Source organism: Thermobia domestica, chromosome 4, assembly GCF_964235325.1.
Source record: "Thermobia domestica chromosome 4, izTheDome1.hap1.1, whole genome shotgun sequence".
NCBI classification, from domain to species: domain Eukaryota; kingdom Metazoa; phylum Arthropoda; class Insecta; order Zygentoma; family Lepismatidae; genus Thermobia; species Thermobia domestica.
In genome coordinates this window covers 6,237,348-6,253,864 of record NC_137457.1, presented here as the reverse complement: position 1 = coordinate 6,253,864, position 16,517 = coordinate 6,237,348, and the positions used below count along the sequence as shown (strand labels likewise).

At 34.2% G+C, this 16,517-nt stretch overlaps 1 protein-coding gene across 1 annotated transcript in view; it reads right to left on the bottom strand.

Annotated features, from left to right (window-relative positions):
• The window catches only part of LOC145683692 (uncharacterized), a 246,666-nt gene that overhangs the window by 196,613 nt on the left and 33,536 nt on the right, over positions 1-16,517 (bottom strand). The window contains exons 14-18 of the mRNA XM_081755055.1: positions 16,044-16,133; positions 14,030-14,170; positions 7,859-7,906; positions 5,585-5,614; positions 1,935-1,961 (exon numbers count right to left, since the gene is read on the bottom strand). Of these exons, the coding sequence (XP_081611181.1) occupies positions 1,935-1,961; positions 5,585-5,614; positions 7,859-7,906; positions 14,030-14,170; positions 16,044-16,133 (336 nt within the window). The remainder of the gene's footprint in view (positions 1-1,934; positions 1,962-5,584; positions 5,615-7,858; positions 7,907-14,029; positions 14,171-16,043; positions 16,134-16,517) is intronic.

Genomic DNA, 16,517 nt, shown 5'->3' with positions numbered 1-16,517 from the left:
GAATGATAACATACTTGGGTTAGTATCCGACCCCGTATCAGCAGGGGCGACTCTAGGCAATTTGCCGCCCCTCTTTCTTAAAAAGAGCAAATTTCAAAAGCCACGATTTCAAGTATGATACCCCATCATGAACAACGAAGGAGTGTGAAAAAGCACTCACACTCAGAAAGCCTACACACTACAAATACAATCTCGTTGTGCCTGATTTTTTCTTTAAATAATAATCTATAATTTTAATGAAAGATAGAGCAAACACATCTCAAGAGAAAAAATAGTAATCCTTTTTATAGAATTGAATATCGAGATTCAATCTCAAACTATCAGTTTGCAATTCCGGTGCAACTAGCTCTTCTATCTTTTTTGTTGATTTTCTTTCTACATTTGTTAATTTTTTTTAAAAAAAACTTGTTTCATCCTTCAATGATAAGGAACTTGTTGATGACAAAGGCAAGATTATTTTTCACATCAAAACTGTGATAACTAACTAAATGGAACAGGTGTTTGCTACTGTTCGAGAGTTGAGTTTTTATATTTGACAACAATTAAGCATTTCATGCTGGAATTTGTTTGACCATTTGCTTTAGCACTGTCCATGTGACCTTAAACTAATGCGACCTAAACATAATTTATGAATGTAGTATTCAAATAGAAGGTCAGCTTACTTTACGAAGCTAAAGTTTGTTTCCAACAAGAAATATTTATTTTAGATAATATAGTTATGACAGATTTTGCCACACACACATACACCCGGAAATTGTCGCCCCGTGCAAACGCAAGTTTTGCACATATGGTAGAGCTGGCCCTATGTATCAGATCCGATTTTTCACCAAAATATTGCCAAAAGAGCACTTACTGAATATGGATGAGGTAAACACGGATTGTCTGATAATTATTACATTGTTGAGTAGATTGTAAATGATATTTAAAAGGAGAAATAATTGAAATAAAGTGCTTTCGCATGAAAAAGTACACTGATAGTTCTTTTCTTTCTTGTTAGACAGTAATCTGAGACTATCTTTTGTTTCCAACTCTTTTAATCCACAATATACAGGATGTTACAAAAAAACATGTCACAAAATTTTGAGAACAAATTTCTAACATCGGAATAAGAGAAAGAGTTCAGAACGAGAGCTCAAAAGTGAATTGTTTCGGAGTTATAGGATGCTAAAAACGTGAAGCAAGTAAACTTTAAAAGTCCGTAGCTCTGCTACTATGAGATCTATCGTTGTCGGGTCAAGACACCACTGAAAAACTGGTATATGAACTATCCAAATATTTATGTTTAAAAATGCTCAGTACTTGCACACCAATTTTTAGCGAGGTAGGTGGAAAGTGATCAAATACTTCCAAACCGCCTCTCAAAAAATGATTCTGTAAGTACCGAAGGTTCTGAAAAATGGATATCTGGATAGTTCACATATTAGTTCCTCAGTGATGTCTTGACCTGATTACGATTGGTCTTATAGTAATGGAAAAAATGAAATCTTTAAGTTTAACGTCCCACGGTTATGCCGGTTAGGCTAAAGGAGACAATGATCATGAGAAATGAATGATATGGTGGAATGAAGAAAGTGGGAGGAAACAGCAGAACCCCGAGAAAATCCACGAGCACGGTGTTTGTCCACCACAAAGTCCACACGGCGCGAGCTGGGATCCAGGTGAACGCTCTACCACTGAGCCACCGCGCCCCCTTATAGTAATGGAACTACGGACCTTTAAAGTTCTTTTTTTTTTCACGTTTATGGCACTTTATAACTACAAAACTATGCATTTCCGATCAGAGGTCCACACGAACTTTTTCCTTATTTTATGTAAGGAATCTATCGCCAAATTATTATGACAAACTTTTGTAACACCTTGTATATACAAATGTATCTAATATGTATTTTATGAATATTTTCACAAAGAGATCAGAAAGATTAAAAAATACTCGCCATCATAGAAGAATCTTCCATATGGAGCTGGAAATATAAAACATGTTTAGTTATAAATTTAGTAACTTTCAATAAATATAACATTTGCAATTTATCTATCTTTAACTTACAATCAAGGTTTATTCTCAGTCATGTATCATATGAAAATTACAAACAATATCTAAATGCAATAATAAAAACTTAACCAAAATCTTCCCTTTTCAATGTTTACTCATTATCTTAATAATAAACGGTGATCTTATCAGTCTATGGACTACATTAATTACTATTTGTGAAACACTCGCAAATAGTTGTCGCTGCTTGCGTTATTTCTTTCATGTCTGACGCTAATAAGTGACACTGCCTGCGCTATTTCTTTCATGCCTGACGCTAATAGGTGACACTGCCTGCACTATTTCTTTCATGCCTGACGCTAATAGATAATACTGCCTGCGCTATTTCTTTCATGCCTGACGCTAATAAGTGACACTGCCTGCACTATTTCTTTCAAGCCTGACGCTAATAGGTGACACTGTCTGCGCTATTTCTTTCATGCCTGACGCTAATAGATAATACTGCCTGCGCTATTTCCTTCATGCCTGACGCTAATAAGTGACACTGCCTGCACTATTTCTTTCATGCCTGACGCTAATAGGTTACACTGCCTGAGCTATTTCCTTCATGCCTGACGCTAATAAGTGAAACTGTCTGCGCTATTTCTTTCATGCCTGACGCTAATAAGTGATACTGCCTGCGCTATTTCTTTCATGCCTGACGCTAACAAATGTCCCTGACTGCGCTATTACTTTCATGCTTGACACTAATAGATGACACTGCCTGCGCTATTTCTTTCATGCTTGACACTAATAGATGACACTGCCTGCGCTATTTCATTCATTCTTGGCGCTAATAGGTGTCGCCGCCTGTGTTATTTCTTTCATGTCTGACGTTAATAATTGTCGCTATTTCTTTGATGCCTGACGCTAATAGATGTCGCTGTCTGCACTATTTCTTTCATACCTGAGCTAACAGATGTTGCAGCCTGCATGATCATTTGTTACTCTATGATTTAAATCAAGATAATGTTGTGTGTGTAACGATGTCTTTGAATAACTGCATAAATATTGTATGGACTTCGGGATTTTAGTATGTAAACTGCAAAGTAACAAATAAATAAATAAATAAATAGAGTTTTAAACAGGAATTTAACCTATAGTATAGAGTAGGCCGAAGATTGGAAGGAAGAAACTAGTTATCACAATGAGCAGAATTTTCATAAACAACATGGATAAGCTTTGCGAAACGATTACTCACACTAAAACATGGAAAAATTGCATAGACCAACATGATTGCAAAAATGAGTAATTTCGGAGCTCTAGTGACCGAAAATTTGTTGCAATGATACAAAACCATCCAGTAAATGAGAAGTAGAGCAATAGTTGTTCGCGAAGGATTGAAAGAGATTCATTTGGCCGTCTACAAAAGAATAATAACCTTATATCCATTAACATATTAATTAAACCTAAGAGTTAAAATAAAAAAAAAAAAAAAAAAGTTCTTCACTCGTCCTTGATCTGATGCTTCGTTTTTGAGGAGTTATGGCTCATCTGTCGATTCGACAAATTTTCGACAGAGTATGTCTCTGAAATAACTTATATGTGGATCTTGGTGATCAGGTTTGTTGCCATATTTTCGTGTGAGAAATTATTTCCGTAAGTTATACTGCGTTGATCGTTAACGTTCTGTACAGATGTGTAGTAGAATTGAATTTTTTAAAAGAAAATTATTCACAATTTTGACACATCGACTTCATAGTTTTCAAAATATGCCCCTTCTGCATCAACACAGCGTTTCCAGAGACTCTGCCAATCAATGAAGGCTCCCTGCAACGCTAAAACTGGAATACTCTTCATCTCCATCGTTACGGCCTCTTGAATGGCCTGGACCGAACCGTGGTGCCATTCTTTCATGACCTTTTTCAGTCGAGGATATCTGAAGGACCGACATCTGGGCTGTAGAGTGTCTGGGAAAGCTGTTTGGTCAGGAAGTCCGTGACAGTAAACACGGTGTTCCTCGCCACATTGTACTGACGAAGCTTCCTTTGTCCAGCGATTGTTGGACGGACGCGGGCAACTCGTTTCACTAAGTCCACTAAGATTTCGCTCTTTCACTAACTTTTCATCACTTTTTTTACCGTTGAAGGACGTCCTTTCCGTTGATAATGTTCAACTTGCTTTCTTCCATCCCGAATTTGTGCCACTGAAAAACAATTGATCGATCCACGGCATCACTCCCATAAGCAGTCTTGATCATGTCATGGGTCTCACTCGCAGTTTTATCCAGTTCGACACAAAACTTCACCGCGTAACGCTGCTCTAACAAACGATTCATTGTGGAGGTGACAACGGCATCTTGAAAGGGGTTCACCTTAAACTCGATCTACACTCCGTGAAGACTTGGAAATGACTGGCTACTGGTGTGCTGGTAGCTAAGACCCCTCACCATCCAACCAGCGCATTAACATCTCCATCCTTCACCACTTTCTTTTTTTTTGGGGGGGGGAGAGGGGGAGCAAATCAGTCCTACTATTTCCAGGAATAACCCTGTATACTCGGTCATCGTGTGTGAGAATTTCCATAAGCTTTACCTTTTAGCTAATCATCTTGTCTTGACATAGCAGCAATCAGCTTGAATACGGTCTAACACTTAAAAATTGTCTGTACTTCCTTGTTTATCTCTCACCATTCCTCCCATCACATCATTCAGAACTCAATTTATTCTTAATTACTGTTCAAAACCATTATTTTTACGTCTTTTCAGATCTTTCTAATATTATTATTTTATCCCATACAATTTAAAACACTTCCTCATTGAATTCCCATTACACTAAATGTTTTTCTACTCGTATTTATACCCAATCTAGGAAGTCTCTATTTATTTTTCATCACATATTTTTAGCAAAAGAAATAGCGACCAAAGGTTCAACAAACACTGTATTTTAAACTATAATGTGTTACAGTTTCGGATAACTACAATATCCTTCATCAGACACTATATAGACACTATAGAACATAAATGTAGATACAGACATATATATAATTACCTATTATGGTAGAGAATTTTGGATAACATAGACAGGAAGATGAAATTGAAAAAAGGCCCTTATAATGATCAAAAATGGCCGCACTTGATTGGTTGGAAAATGGATCCTGGGACCTACGGGATTGGCAGAAGGCTTTAGCCAATAGAATTTAGACTTTTTCGTAAGGACGACTATATATATATTTGTCTGTATCTTTATTTATGTTTTATAGTGTCTAACGAAGGATATGCTAGATATCCTAAACTGTAACACATTAAAGTTTAAAATACAGCGTGTGTTGAGCCTTTGGTCAGCATTTCTTTTGTTTGTTGCAATATCCAATCCAAAGCCATGGTTAGTGTTATCACATACTTTTAATTTCTATATTTTTGTTCTTAAGTACAAAATTTTGTAGAGATGATTAATAAAACTTTTTAAATAACCCATTATTGAAAACTCCACAAAATCTTCTTCCTAACGACTTCCTTCGCCATTCCTATACTCGATTTTATTATTTGTTGACATTTCAAAACTTTACTAAAGATAATTTTCTTATAATGCTATAAAATATTAACGTAAGACTTCTTACCTCCACCTGTATAGAATCTAAGTCCATGTCCTAAAGGAAAAAGAACGACAAATTTTACGTGTAACTATTTGTGTAACATTTATTTTTATTTTTGTGTATCTTGACTTATATATTATTAGAATCAATTACCCGCTTCGCTGGATTAAATTAAGAAAAAATAGTGATATGTTTCGTTAGTCAGTCACTTTTTACTATTACTAAAGCGCTCCTTGATATTGGCCTTTTCGATGATTTTTATATATCCCCCTCTCCTCCCCATATTGTGGGCCCCCATATTGCATCAAAAGTGTCAAAGTATCAGATATATATATATATCCCTCCCCTCCCACAATTTGCAGGGCTGAATTTGATTTTAAATGACATCAAAAGTGCAAAAATGATACTGTTCATCTCAGCGACTTCAAAAACTATAGATTCGACACTAATATCGGTCATTTTAGATAATTTGTAAATGTCTTTTACCCTCTTTTAAGTTACACCGTCAAAGTGATATGACTAAAATAATTTCATGTTCGAACTTCATTAAGGTTGAAAATTTGATCGAGATCGGTCCGGTGGTTCAATAGTTATTAAGTTTTTTTTATTTCTTTATATGTATATATATTTTCTCCTCCTATCCCCTCCTCTAAGTTCTACCGTCAAGGTGAAATCTCAGGCCCGAACCACATCTACGTTAAAAATTTGATCGAGATTGATAGTTGGGTTCAAGAGTTATTAAGTTTATTTATTTTTCAACTCCTTCCTCCCCCTTCCGTCGTCAAAGTGATTAGATAAATATCATCTCATGCCCCAAAACTCATCTATGTTGAAAATTTGATCGAGATCGGTCAGGTGGTTCAAGAGTAAAGTCACAAAGACAGCCACTTTCATTTTTACTTCTTTGCATGTATCTCCGCCTCTCCCTTCTCCTCCCCTACATTGCACCGTCAAAGTTAAATGATAAAAATTATTCCAAGCCCGAACGTCATCTATATTGAAAATTTGATCCAGATCTGTGGGGTGGTTCAAGGGTTAAGTTTTATTTTTTAAAATAGATTTCTTCCCTCCCCTCCCCCTCCGTAAGTTCTACCGTTAAAGTGATATGATAAAACTCACCTCAGGTCTGTTCCTCATCTGTGTTGAAAATTTGTTTAAGATCGGTCGGGTGGTTTAAGCGTGATGAAGTCACAAAGACAGTCACTCTTATTTTTATTTTTTTACACATATTTCCCCCTCCCTTCCCCTTCGTTGCACTGTAAAAGTGAAATAAAGAAAACAGTCCATGCCCGAACCTTATCCATGTTGAAAGTTTGATCGAGATCGGTAGGGTGGTTTAAAAGTTATTAAGTTTTATGCATTTCCATGTGTTTCCGCTCCTCCCCTCCTCCTCCCCTAAGATCTACTGTCAAGATGAAATGATAAAAACTTCCCAGGTTCGAACTTCATATATGTTGAAAATTTGATTGAGATCGATCGGGTGTTCAAGAGTTATTAATTCACGAACATAGTCATTTCTCTTTTTATATTTATAAATTTTTGTATATCTCCCCCTTCTCCCCAAAGTTATGTCGTCAAAGTGATTAGATAAATACCATCTCATGCCCCAAACCTCATCTATGTTGAAAATTTGATCGAGATAGGTTAGGTGGTTCAAGAGTGAAGTCACAAAGACAGCCACTTTCATTTTTACTTCTTTGCATGTATCTCCGCCTCTCCCCTCTTATCCTCTACGTTGCTCCGTCAGAGTGAAATGATAAAAATCATCCCAGTCTCGAACCTCATATACAAACATTTTCTGGACAAGAATTTCCCACAACATTAAATTTGAAGAGATGGTTCGATTTCCCTTTCTTTTTATGGGGTTATGTTACAGACATAGTGTGATGAACGCCTGTAATTGATATTGATGGTTTGAGGAATAAAGTAATCTACGCTGTTGCTATAATTGACATTACACATTACAAAACATTTAAACAGAATTGGAATGTTGATTAAACAATGTATGTACCATCAAAATATGTGTTTACTAGGGGATTGAAATAACAGAAAATGTTTTTTGAGTTTAAACATCACACAAAACCTACTTCGCTTCTTAATGTCCATCACGAGTAACACCATATTAAAGTGAAGAGTTAAAGTATTGTTTGAGACACCTGTACATAGATTTTATCTTCTAGTAAATGTATATTTGTAAACATACGTAAAGTTGGTCTAAATCTTTAACCTTGTTTATTAATACTTTTAATTAATGGTTGCACATATGAATAGAAAGTGAATTTAAGAACGTTTGCTTACCAAGGTAATCAGACATTGCAGCACCAGATCCACTGCCAGATGCGCTTCCTGTGAAGAAAAGTTTAGTAATTGATTCTTAATTATAAATAGTGAAATGCACAGTGAGATTATAAATGAAAAACTTTGCATTCCGTAAGGATATGCATTTCAGTGAAAGTGTAGTGCTACAAGCATATAAGATACTCTTTCTTGGGCATAAATTTTGAGTCCTCTATTTCTCGTACCGTATCCTTTTAATCAAAACGACATGATGACATGATAAAAGTACATGTAATATTATATGCAGAAAATGTAATTACAAGTATGGATAGCAAGTAGGTTCATGTTACCCTAAAACATTAAATCTGTATTTCCGCCATCGTTAAGTGTGAAATACAGATTTATCTTTATGACATGGTTGACTATTCGGACAATGCGGGTCTATTGGTGATGTATAAAGGAAATACTCACCGAATCAAAACTATTATTTGCTATTGTTATTATAAGAGCTAAAAGATCATGATGGGGAAAAATGGTTGTTCAAAGTGTGAAAGATCAGTGTTAATGTGAAAACAATCCCGATAAGGATGATCTATTAGGATCTAGCACCATAGTAACTAGTTCTATCATTCAATAAGCAATATATCCATAATAGGCACAATATTAGCCCTTTCGCTAAATGGTTTATCAGATAGGAAAACGACATTAGTACTTTTGCTAAATGACTTATCAGATAGGAAGAAAATGAGGTGAGGATAAATAGAAGATACAAAATTAGATTTAGAAAGAAAGCTAGAAAGAGTAAATCTAACTTGAAGCGGTAATGCATACTAATGCTTTCAGTATAAAAAAAAAACGTTTGCTTTTTTTTTTTTTTTTTTTTTTTTTTAATAAGTAAGCCATTGTCGTTTCCTGCTTCGGATTCCCTTTGTCCTAGTCACATATTCAGACGTATCTGTAAGTGCCAAATTACATTTATTAAGCTCTGCAAAAATATGAAAACGTTTATAACTTTGGCTTAATCTGTGGGCGTTAAGACATTGAAATATGTGGCCAGAAATGATTCGTGATGGAAGTTATGTCGGTATAAGTTAATGTCTTATCGCTTCAAATTGAAGAAAGAAAAAGTATCTAATCTACTAGTTGATGTATACAAAAATTAATACATTAGGTAAGATTCTTCCCTTAGTTTGAAATAATAACATTTTAGTGTCAATCGACGGGACTTTCTTCACGAGCTTCCTCTTTTGATGTCCATAAGAAGATGTTTACAAACAAAAACTCATTTTGTTTTATTTTAGTAGAACCAATAAACAATCATTGTTTTTGAGATTAAAGAAAGGAATGCTAAAAGTTCCTCAGCAGAAATTTCAAGGAAAAATACCTTTGCTTTAAAATTTGATCGTCTGCAGACCTCTTTATACGGACGAACAGATGAATGGAGGTATAGAAAAAGGCTCTCTTTCAACATCATGAAGCATGTATTTAAGAATTCAAAAAGGGGTGTCAGATCATTAACAAAATCAGGTATGCAGATGATACGGTTCTTATAGCTAAAACCGAAGAAAGACCACAGATGATTGACAGCATAATTGACACTGGAAAACTATATGGAATGGAAATTGATAACGAAAAAATCGAAAATCATGATGATATCCCATGAAAAACGAGCCCTTACAAGTGAGGATAGAACAAAGAAAACTTGAAGAGGTCGATAATTGCAAATATCTGCGAAGTATTTTGACGAAGGACATGTCGGTACCATAGAATTCATATCAAGAGTTACCAAGGCCAAATAAGCATTCAACAAGAAAAGATCACTCTTAAGTAGCAGTCTTAATATTAGACTAAGGAAGAAGTTGGGCAAGTGCTATTAATACGGAGCATTAGACTATATGGTTAGGAGACCTGGAGATGAAGGAAGTTAGAGCAGAAATATTTAGAAAGTTTCGAAATGTGGCGCTGGAGCAAGATGGAGAAGATAAAATGGAAAGAAAGAGTAACAAACGAAGATGTTTTAAAACGGGTAGGAGAGAAGAGGATGTTTTTAGCCAGTATCCTTCGTAGGAAGGCAAATTTGATTGGACACATCTTGCGAAGAAATTGTCTTCTTCATACTGCCATAGAATTAATGGAAGGAAAGCAAGGAATAGGAAGAAGAAGAGCACAACTGATCAATGATTTGAAGAATAGAAGAAAATATTGGGATTTAAAACAGGGAGGTGGTGATCGAGAAAAAAATGGAAGAAACATTTACAGGCTCAAACTTAAAAAAAAAAATAAAAATAATAATAATAATAATAATAATAATAATAATAATAATAATAATAATAATAATAATAATAATAATAATAATAATAATAATAATAGAGCAATAAAAAAACTTCATTCTTCCCAGGACGTGCCGAAAGGCAGAATACTTAATAATAATAATAATGATAATGAACAGTTTAAAATTTGTTTTCCTTTTATAGTTAGATGGCTTGTTTTTCTTCTAGTATAAGACGGAAATTTCCGTGTTTTTATTGTTACTAAATTCCTTTTATGGCACATCTTAAGATATATATCTCACACCGCTATGAAGAGACTTGATGTACTAAATCATACCACAGAAATAACATACCTTAATGAATTGAGTTTCCTTTACAAATCATCCATAGCTCCCACTCTAGAATATTACACTTATATTTGAACAATAGGTTATAAGATACAATAAATGGAAATTAGCGCGGTCCTGAACTTTTTCCTGACCATTGTGGTCTATATAGCGTATTATCTTCGGATAATTTCAAAGGAGAATATCTAATTCAATACATAAAAAATGAAACTGACTTTGCGGTGATTGAGCCACGGTGAAATGACTAAACCATTTGAATGGGATTTTATTATATCGAGTTGTTGAAAATCTGTATTTTAAGGAGAAGCGAAGGACATAATTTATGCTAAAAATTGAGTACCTCATGAGCGTCTTAAGTTTGGAAGATGAAACTCGATATATGAACTCTTCATTAAAAATACATAGACACGTATTCCAGCGTTTTTGATAATTCATGTTTTAAGTGGAAAGCGGGTATGTTACATACTTTCCTCGCCACATTGAAACTGATGTTATCTATTGAACCTCATTTGAAATGAATTTTGAAACATGGTAAGTACCTACCTCAAGCTAGGTTGGTTTAAAGGAGGCATCCTATCTGTGAGGGTTGTTCAAAAACTCACACTAAATCTAGATTATCTTACAGGCTTTTATCATCACATTTTCATTAAAATTACCGTAAGTGGGGGTCAAACGCTTTCAATAAACTCATTCCCTGCGTCTTAACACTAGAAGGACCGGATGGGTCAAAATGACCCATCACCATATTTTAATATTCCACTGTAAACTTACTTGAAATACTAAGTGAATAATATTTTATGAATTTGTTAATGCTATTGGCCTTAACAAATTCATAAAATATTATTCACTTAGTATTTCAAGTACGTTTACAGTGGAATATTAAAATATGGTGATGGGTCCTTCTAGTGTTAAGAACGAGCATTCCAGCTACTCACAATATTTTGGAAACAGATTTCTCATACCAAAATAAGAAAAAAGTTAATATGGACTGTGCTCAAAAGTGGATAGTTTTGGAGTTATAGGGTGCCGAAAACGTGAAATAAGTGAAGTTTAAAAATTCATAGCTCCACTACTATAGGACCTATCGTAGTCGGGTCAAGACATCACTGAGGAACTGGTATGTGAACTATCCAAATACCCATGTTTAAGAATGCCTCAGTACTTGCACACCAATTTTTAAAGAGATAGGTGGAGAGTGAACGAATACTCCCAAACAGCCTCTTAAAAATGATTGTGCAAGTATCGAAGGTTCTCAAAGATGAGTATTTGGATAGTTCACATACTAGTTCCTCAGTGATGTCTTGACCCGAGTACAATTGGTCCTATAGTAGTGTAAGTATGCACCTTTAAAGTTCATTTTTTCAAGTTTTCGGCATCCTATAACTAGGAAACTATACACTTCCTACTACAGGTCCATATAAACTTTTTTTTTTTAAATTTTGATGTGAGAAATCCAATACCAAAATATTTGATAATATTTGTAACACCCTGTATACTAAATGTTAAACCTGGACGTATTAGAAATATTACTTTCTGCAGACCTTATTTTCTCACATAAAGAACTAAACGATAGAGTGAAATGAGCATTATGCACTATTAGTTTTCGTTTGCCAATATACCAGATAAGTATATCTATCTTAAAATTTGCTTTTCTGGTAAAGAAACAGATTTAAAACTAACTTTAAGGTTCCAGAATTACTTTTAACAAATTACAGAAAATTTTTAGCGTGCTCTTCGTTTTATAAAAATATTTATTCATCTTATTATCTAGACTATATTGCAACGTTTCAAACATACTTGTTTGAAGTCTGTATAAAGCAAAAAATGAAAACAGATTTACTTTACTTATTCAAGTGGGAAAAATCCTTATCAAAATTTTAATTTCCTGAATATAGGTAAAATTAATTGAAATAAAAATTGCAGAAAATAAAGCAATAATAATGGAATGTGCTCATATCCAATATTTCCGTTTCTGGCATCCGTTTTATAGAAGGCATTATTTGATAAAAACAATGTAAAAAACTGAAACAAAATGTGACATGAAGAACAGAAATTAAACGAATACAATAAATTGTCAGTAAGGAAACAAATTGCTTTCAAAGATTTTATTTTCTTTTTTCTTGAAATGTCCGTATTTGTAGTGAATGTATATAAATGTATTTAAAGCAAAACTAAGAAAAAACATGATAATTGGGAATCCATAGGATGTAGAAGTTTTTGGGACATATCGGAATATATGGAGATACAACGGGGACCGAAATCTCTTTATTTGTAGTGAAAAGTAGTAATATAATTGTGTAAAAAGTAAAACTGAGAAAAACCATGATAGTGGAGATTCTTGAAAGAAAGAGAAAAATGTTTAAGTTTTACGTCCTACGATTATGCTGGGTAGACTAAAAGAGACGGTAATGATAAGAAATTAAAGAAATGGTGGAATAAAGAAAGTGGGAGGAACCTCGAGAAAACCCACGCACACAGTGGTTGTCACCACAAAGTGCACTTGGCACGAACTGGGATCGAACTAGGGACCCCATGCACCAGAGGTGAACGCTCTACCACTGAACCACCGCGGCCCCCGATTCTTAGAAGAGAACCGAGATTTCGGGAACATATTAGAAAATACGTGAACATAATGAAGATAGAAATTCCTGTATATGTAGCGGAAATACCTACAAATATACTCAAAATAAAACTGGGAGAAACCATAAAGTAGAAATTTATAGAAAGAAGTTCAGGGAATACGGAGACATCATATATAAAGAATTTCCTCGGGTACAAAAGTAAATGTGGAAACTGTTTCTAGGAAAAGAGAATGTTTAGTATCATTATGTTAGACAGATGCATCAAGATACAATAATAGCTGCATTTGGTAAACGATATTGTTAAGAGTTAAATTTTAAAACTCTGTAGTTGATTAACCAATTAGTTCATTTATAATTGTCGTTCTTAATTAATCATAACCTTTCTTAAACATCTTACTTTGTGTTTGAGCCTAAAGTACCACTATCTTACAGTATCTGATACTTTTACTAAGCCTACTGTATCTGAAACTTTTACTAAGATTATTGTACACTAAGATTACTGTATCTGAAACTTAAAGTAAGATTTTTAAATCTGAAATTTTAGTAAAATTGCTTTATCTGAAACTTTTACTAACATCATTGTATCTGAAACTTTTACTAAGACTACTGTATCTAAAACTTTTACTAACATTATTGTATCTGAAATTTTTCCTAAGACTACTGTATCTGAAACTTTAAGTAAGATTATTGTATCTGAAACTTTTATAAGACTATTGTATCTGAACCTTTTTTAAGATTGCTTTATCTGAACAAGAATTACAACTCACTGAAAAAAAAGTACATATTGGCTTCATCAGATACTCTGCTTTATATCTGAAATTTTTACTAAGACTACTGATCTAAAACTTTAATAAGATTATTGTTTCTAAACTTTTACTAAGATTACTGTAAATGAATCTTTTACTAAGTTTACTGTATCTGAAACTTATTCTAGCCGATAGCTGAATTTAAAGTTTTTACTACATAAATACAGGTATATGTATTATTTATTACCTCCATTACTACTAGCGGATCCTGATCCACTTGCAGAAGCTGAACCACCTGGTCCGTTGGCAGCACCAGATCCAGAACCAGAAGCTGAACTACCTGGTCCATTTGCAGCAGCAGATCCAGATCCAGCAGCAGAAGCTCTTCCTAAATGAGAAAATTAAAACATAGTAATAACCATACATAAGAATTAGACAAGATAAATAAGTCAAAGGATAAGTAAAACTGGAGTCTGACCACAGGACTTACAATAGTTAGTAATGTTTGAAGAATTTGAGTGATGAGAGAATTACTTCCCATAATGGAATTTTACTTCAAAACCCTTTCATCTGAACTAATGATGGTCCAATTTATCATGCACCCTTGGTCACGACAAAGTATGTACTATATTTAGAGTACAAGTAATTAATTAATTAACTCTATGGCCTATGGAACCCGTAGGTTTAATGCCGTGTTGTAAAACCTCTCCAATGACTTCTATCCTTAGCCAACTGAATCCAGTTTCTACTTTCTATTCTTATTTCTGCGAGATCCATCTTAATATACTCCTCCCAAACGCACCTAGGTCTTTCTAATGATCGTTTTCCGATTGGTCTTCCAGTTAAGACTTTGAAACCAATCCTACTTCCTTCCATCCTGGCTACTACATCTACTAAATTTTCTACAACTCAACGTAGCCAATATACTGAAATATAAACTTTTCTATTATCTAAAATAGTTGCTGTGCAATATATCTACTAAGAAACTTCAAATTCGGAACGAAAATTTACGTATTTGTTTTAAATAGTAATAAGAAAATAAAATTTAAAAAAAGTTCTCATCATGTGAAGATGTATCGGGTACTCACTAAATTGAATAAAGCTTCATATTATATTACTAAAACTTAGGAATATAACAGGTATTGAAGATTAAGATTCAGTAGAACATTATTAGTATGACAAGAAGAAAATGTGGTGTAAATAGTATCGAAAGAATGAGTTGAAAAAACTTAAGTGATAGATCAAAGTAGGATTTTTGATTGCACTACCTTCGTGATAAGTAGGACTTGCATTATACAGGGTGGACATAAAAATGAAATAAAATCTTTGAGTTTTACGTCCCACAGTTATGCCGGTTAGGCTAAAGGAGACGGTAATGATGAGTGATGAATGAAATGGTGGAATGAAGAAAGTGGGAGGAAACGGGAGAACCCCGAGAAAACCCACGCACACGGTGTTTGTCCCCCACAAAGTTCACTTGGAGGGGCCTGGGATCGAACCCGGGACCCCAAGCACCAGAGGTGAACGCTCTACCACTGAGCCACCGCATGTTTTTCAGTCACTGATTGAAAAACATGCTGCCTGTAATAATCAAAGTTGACATCTGTTTATAAAATGTTAGACCAATAAACCTGAAGCTCTTTTTGCATAGAGACATAGGTGTACCCAATAGGAACAAAAATCCGATGTTAACTCAATTTCGCCATTTCGGTGACTGAAGCCCTTGAGAGGAACACTGCCCAATATTACTAATATTGTTGTTGATTTTACAGAGATTTTAATTATGACATTCACGAAAACTAAAGAGAAAATCGTCAAAAGTTCTTTTTGGAATGGTTAATTCAATTATCTACTGTATATACAAAATAAAGTGTACTGTTAAGAAATAGAAGGTATCCATTGTTCGTTTTGCTCTAAACGACACATATAAGCCTAATAGTGACACACCTAGCCCTACTGCATGTAATGAATAAGTGAGAGACTTTTTTTTAAAAAAAAAAAAAAAAAAAAAAAAAACCATGATTTCCTGTATTTTGTTACATTAATAGAAATTTCAATTTCATAAATATACTTGGTTTTTGGACTTTTTGCCTAGTGTAGACTTACTGCATGTTGCTTCAAAGTTATAGATACAGAATCCAGATTTTTCCAACATTTGCTGCCTTTACTATAGTGTTTTAAATTAATATTGTTTACTTAAATCTTTTAAAATAATAATAATAATAATATTTCTACTTAAACACCGATATGGTTTATTTTACCTGATGCAGCAGCACTACCGGAAGCTGCCGCAGATCCGCCTCCTCCTCCACTAGCTGCACCAGATCCTGAGCCAGCAGCAGCACCTCTACCTAGTAATGAGAAAATAGCAGAATGAATACACACATCACACAATGGAAATCATCGTGAGTGACTCGAGAAAAGATCAGTAATTATGTTCCTACAGTTTAGATTTATTTGTTTGTTGCTCTCCTCTCCCATAAATTCAATAAACCAACATGCTGATTGAATACGCGAAAGAAAATAAGCACAAGTGAAATTTGCTACACATTTTGAAAGTACGTCGGACTTCCAAACTATGATATTTTAATGCAGAAATCGGAAGTAATAGATCTATAACTTTTGGATGCAACAGAGGTTTAAAGTCAGAGAAGGAACCGGCTCTTCGAACGTTGAATTCATATCAAAGGCAGTTTCTTAAAATCTCTTACAATCATTAATATTTCTTACAATCA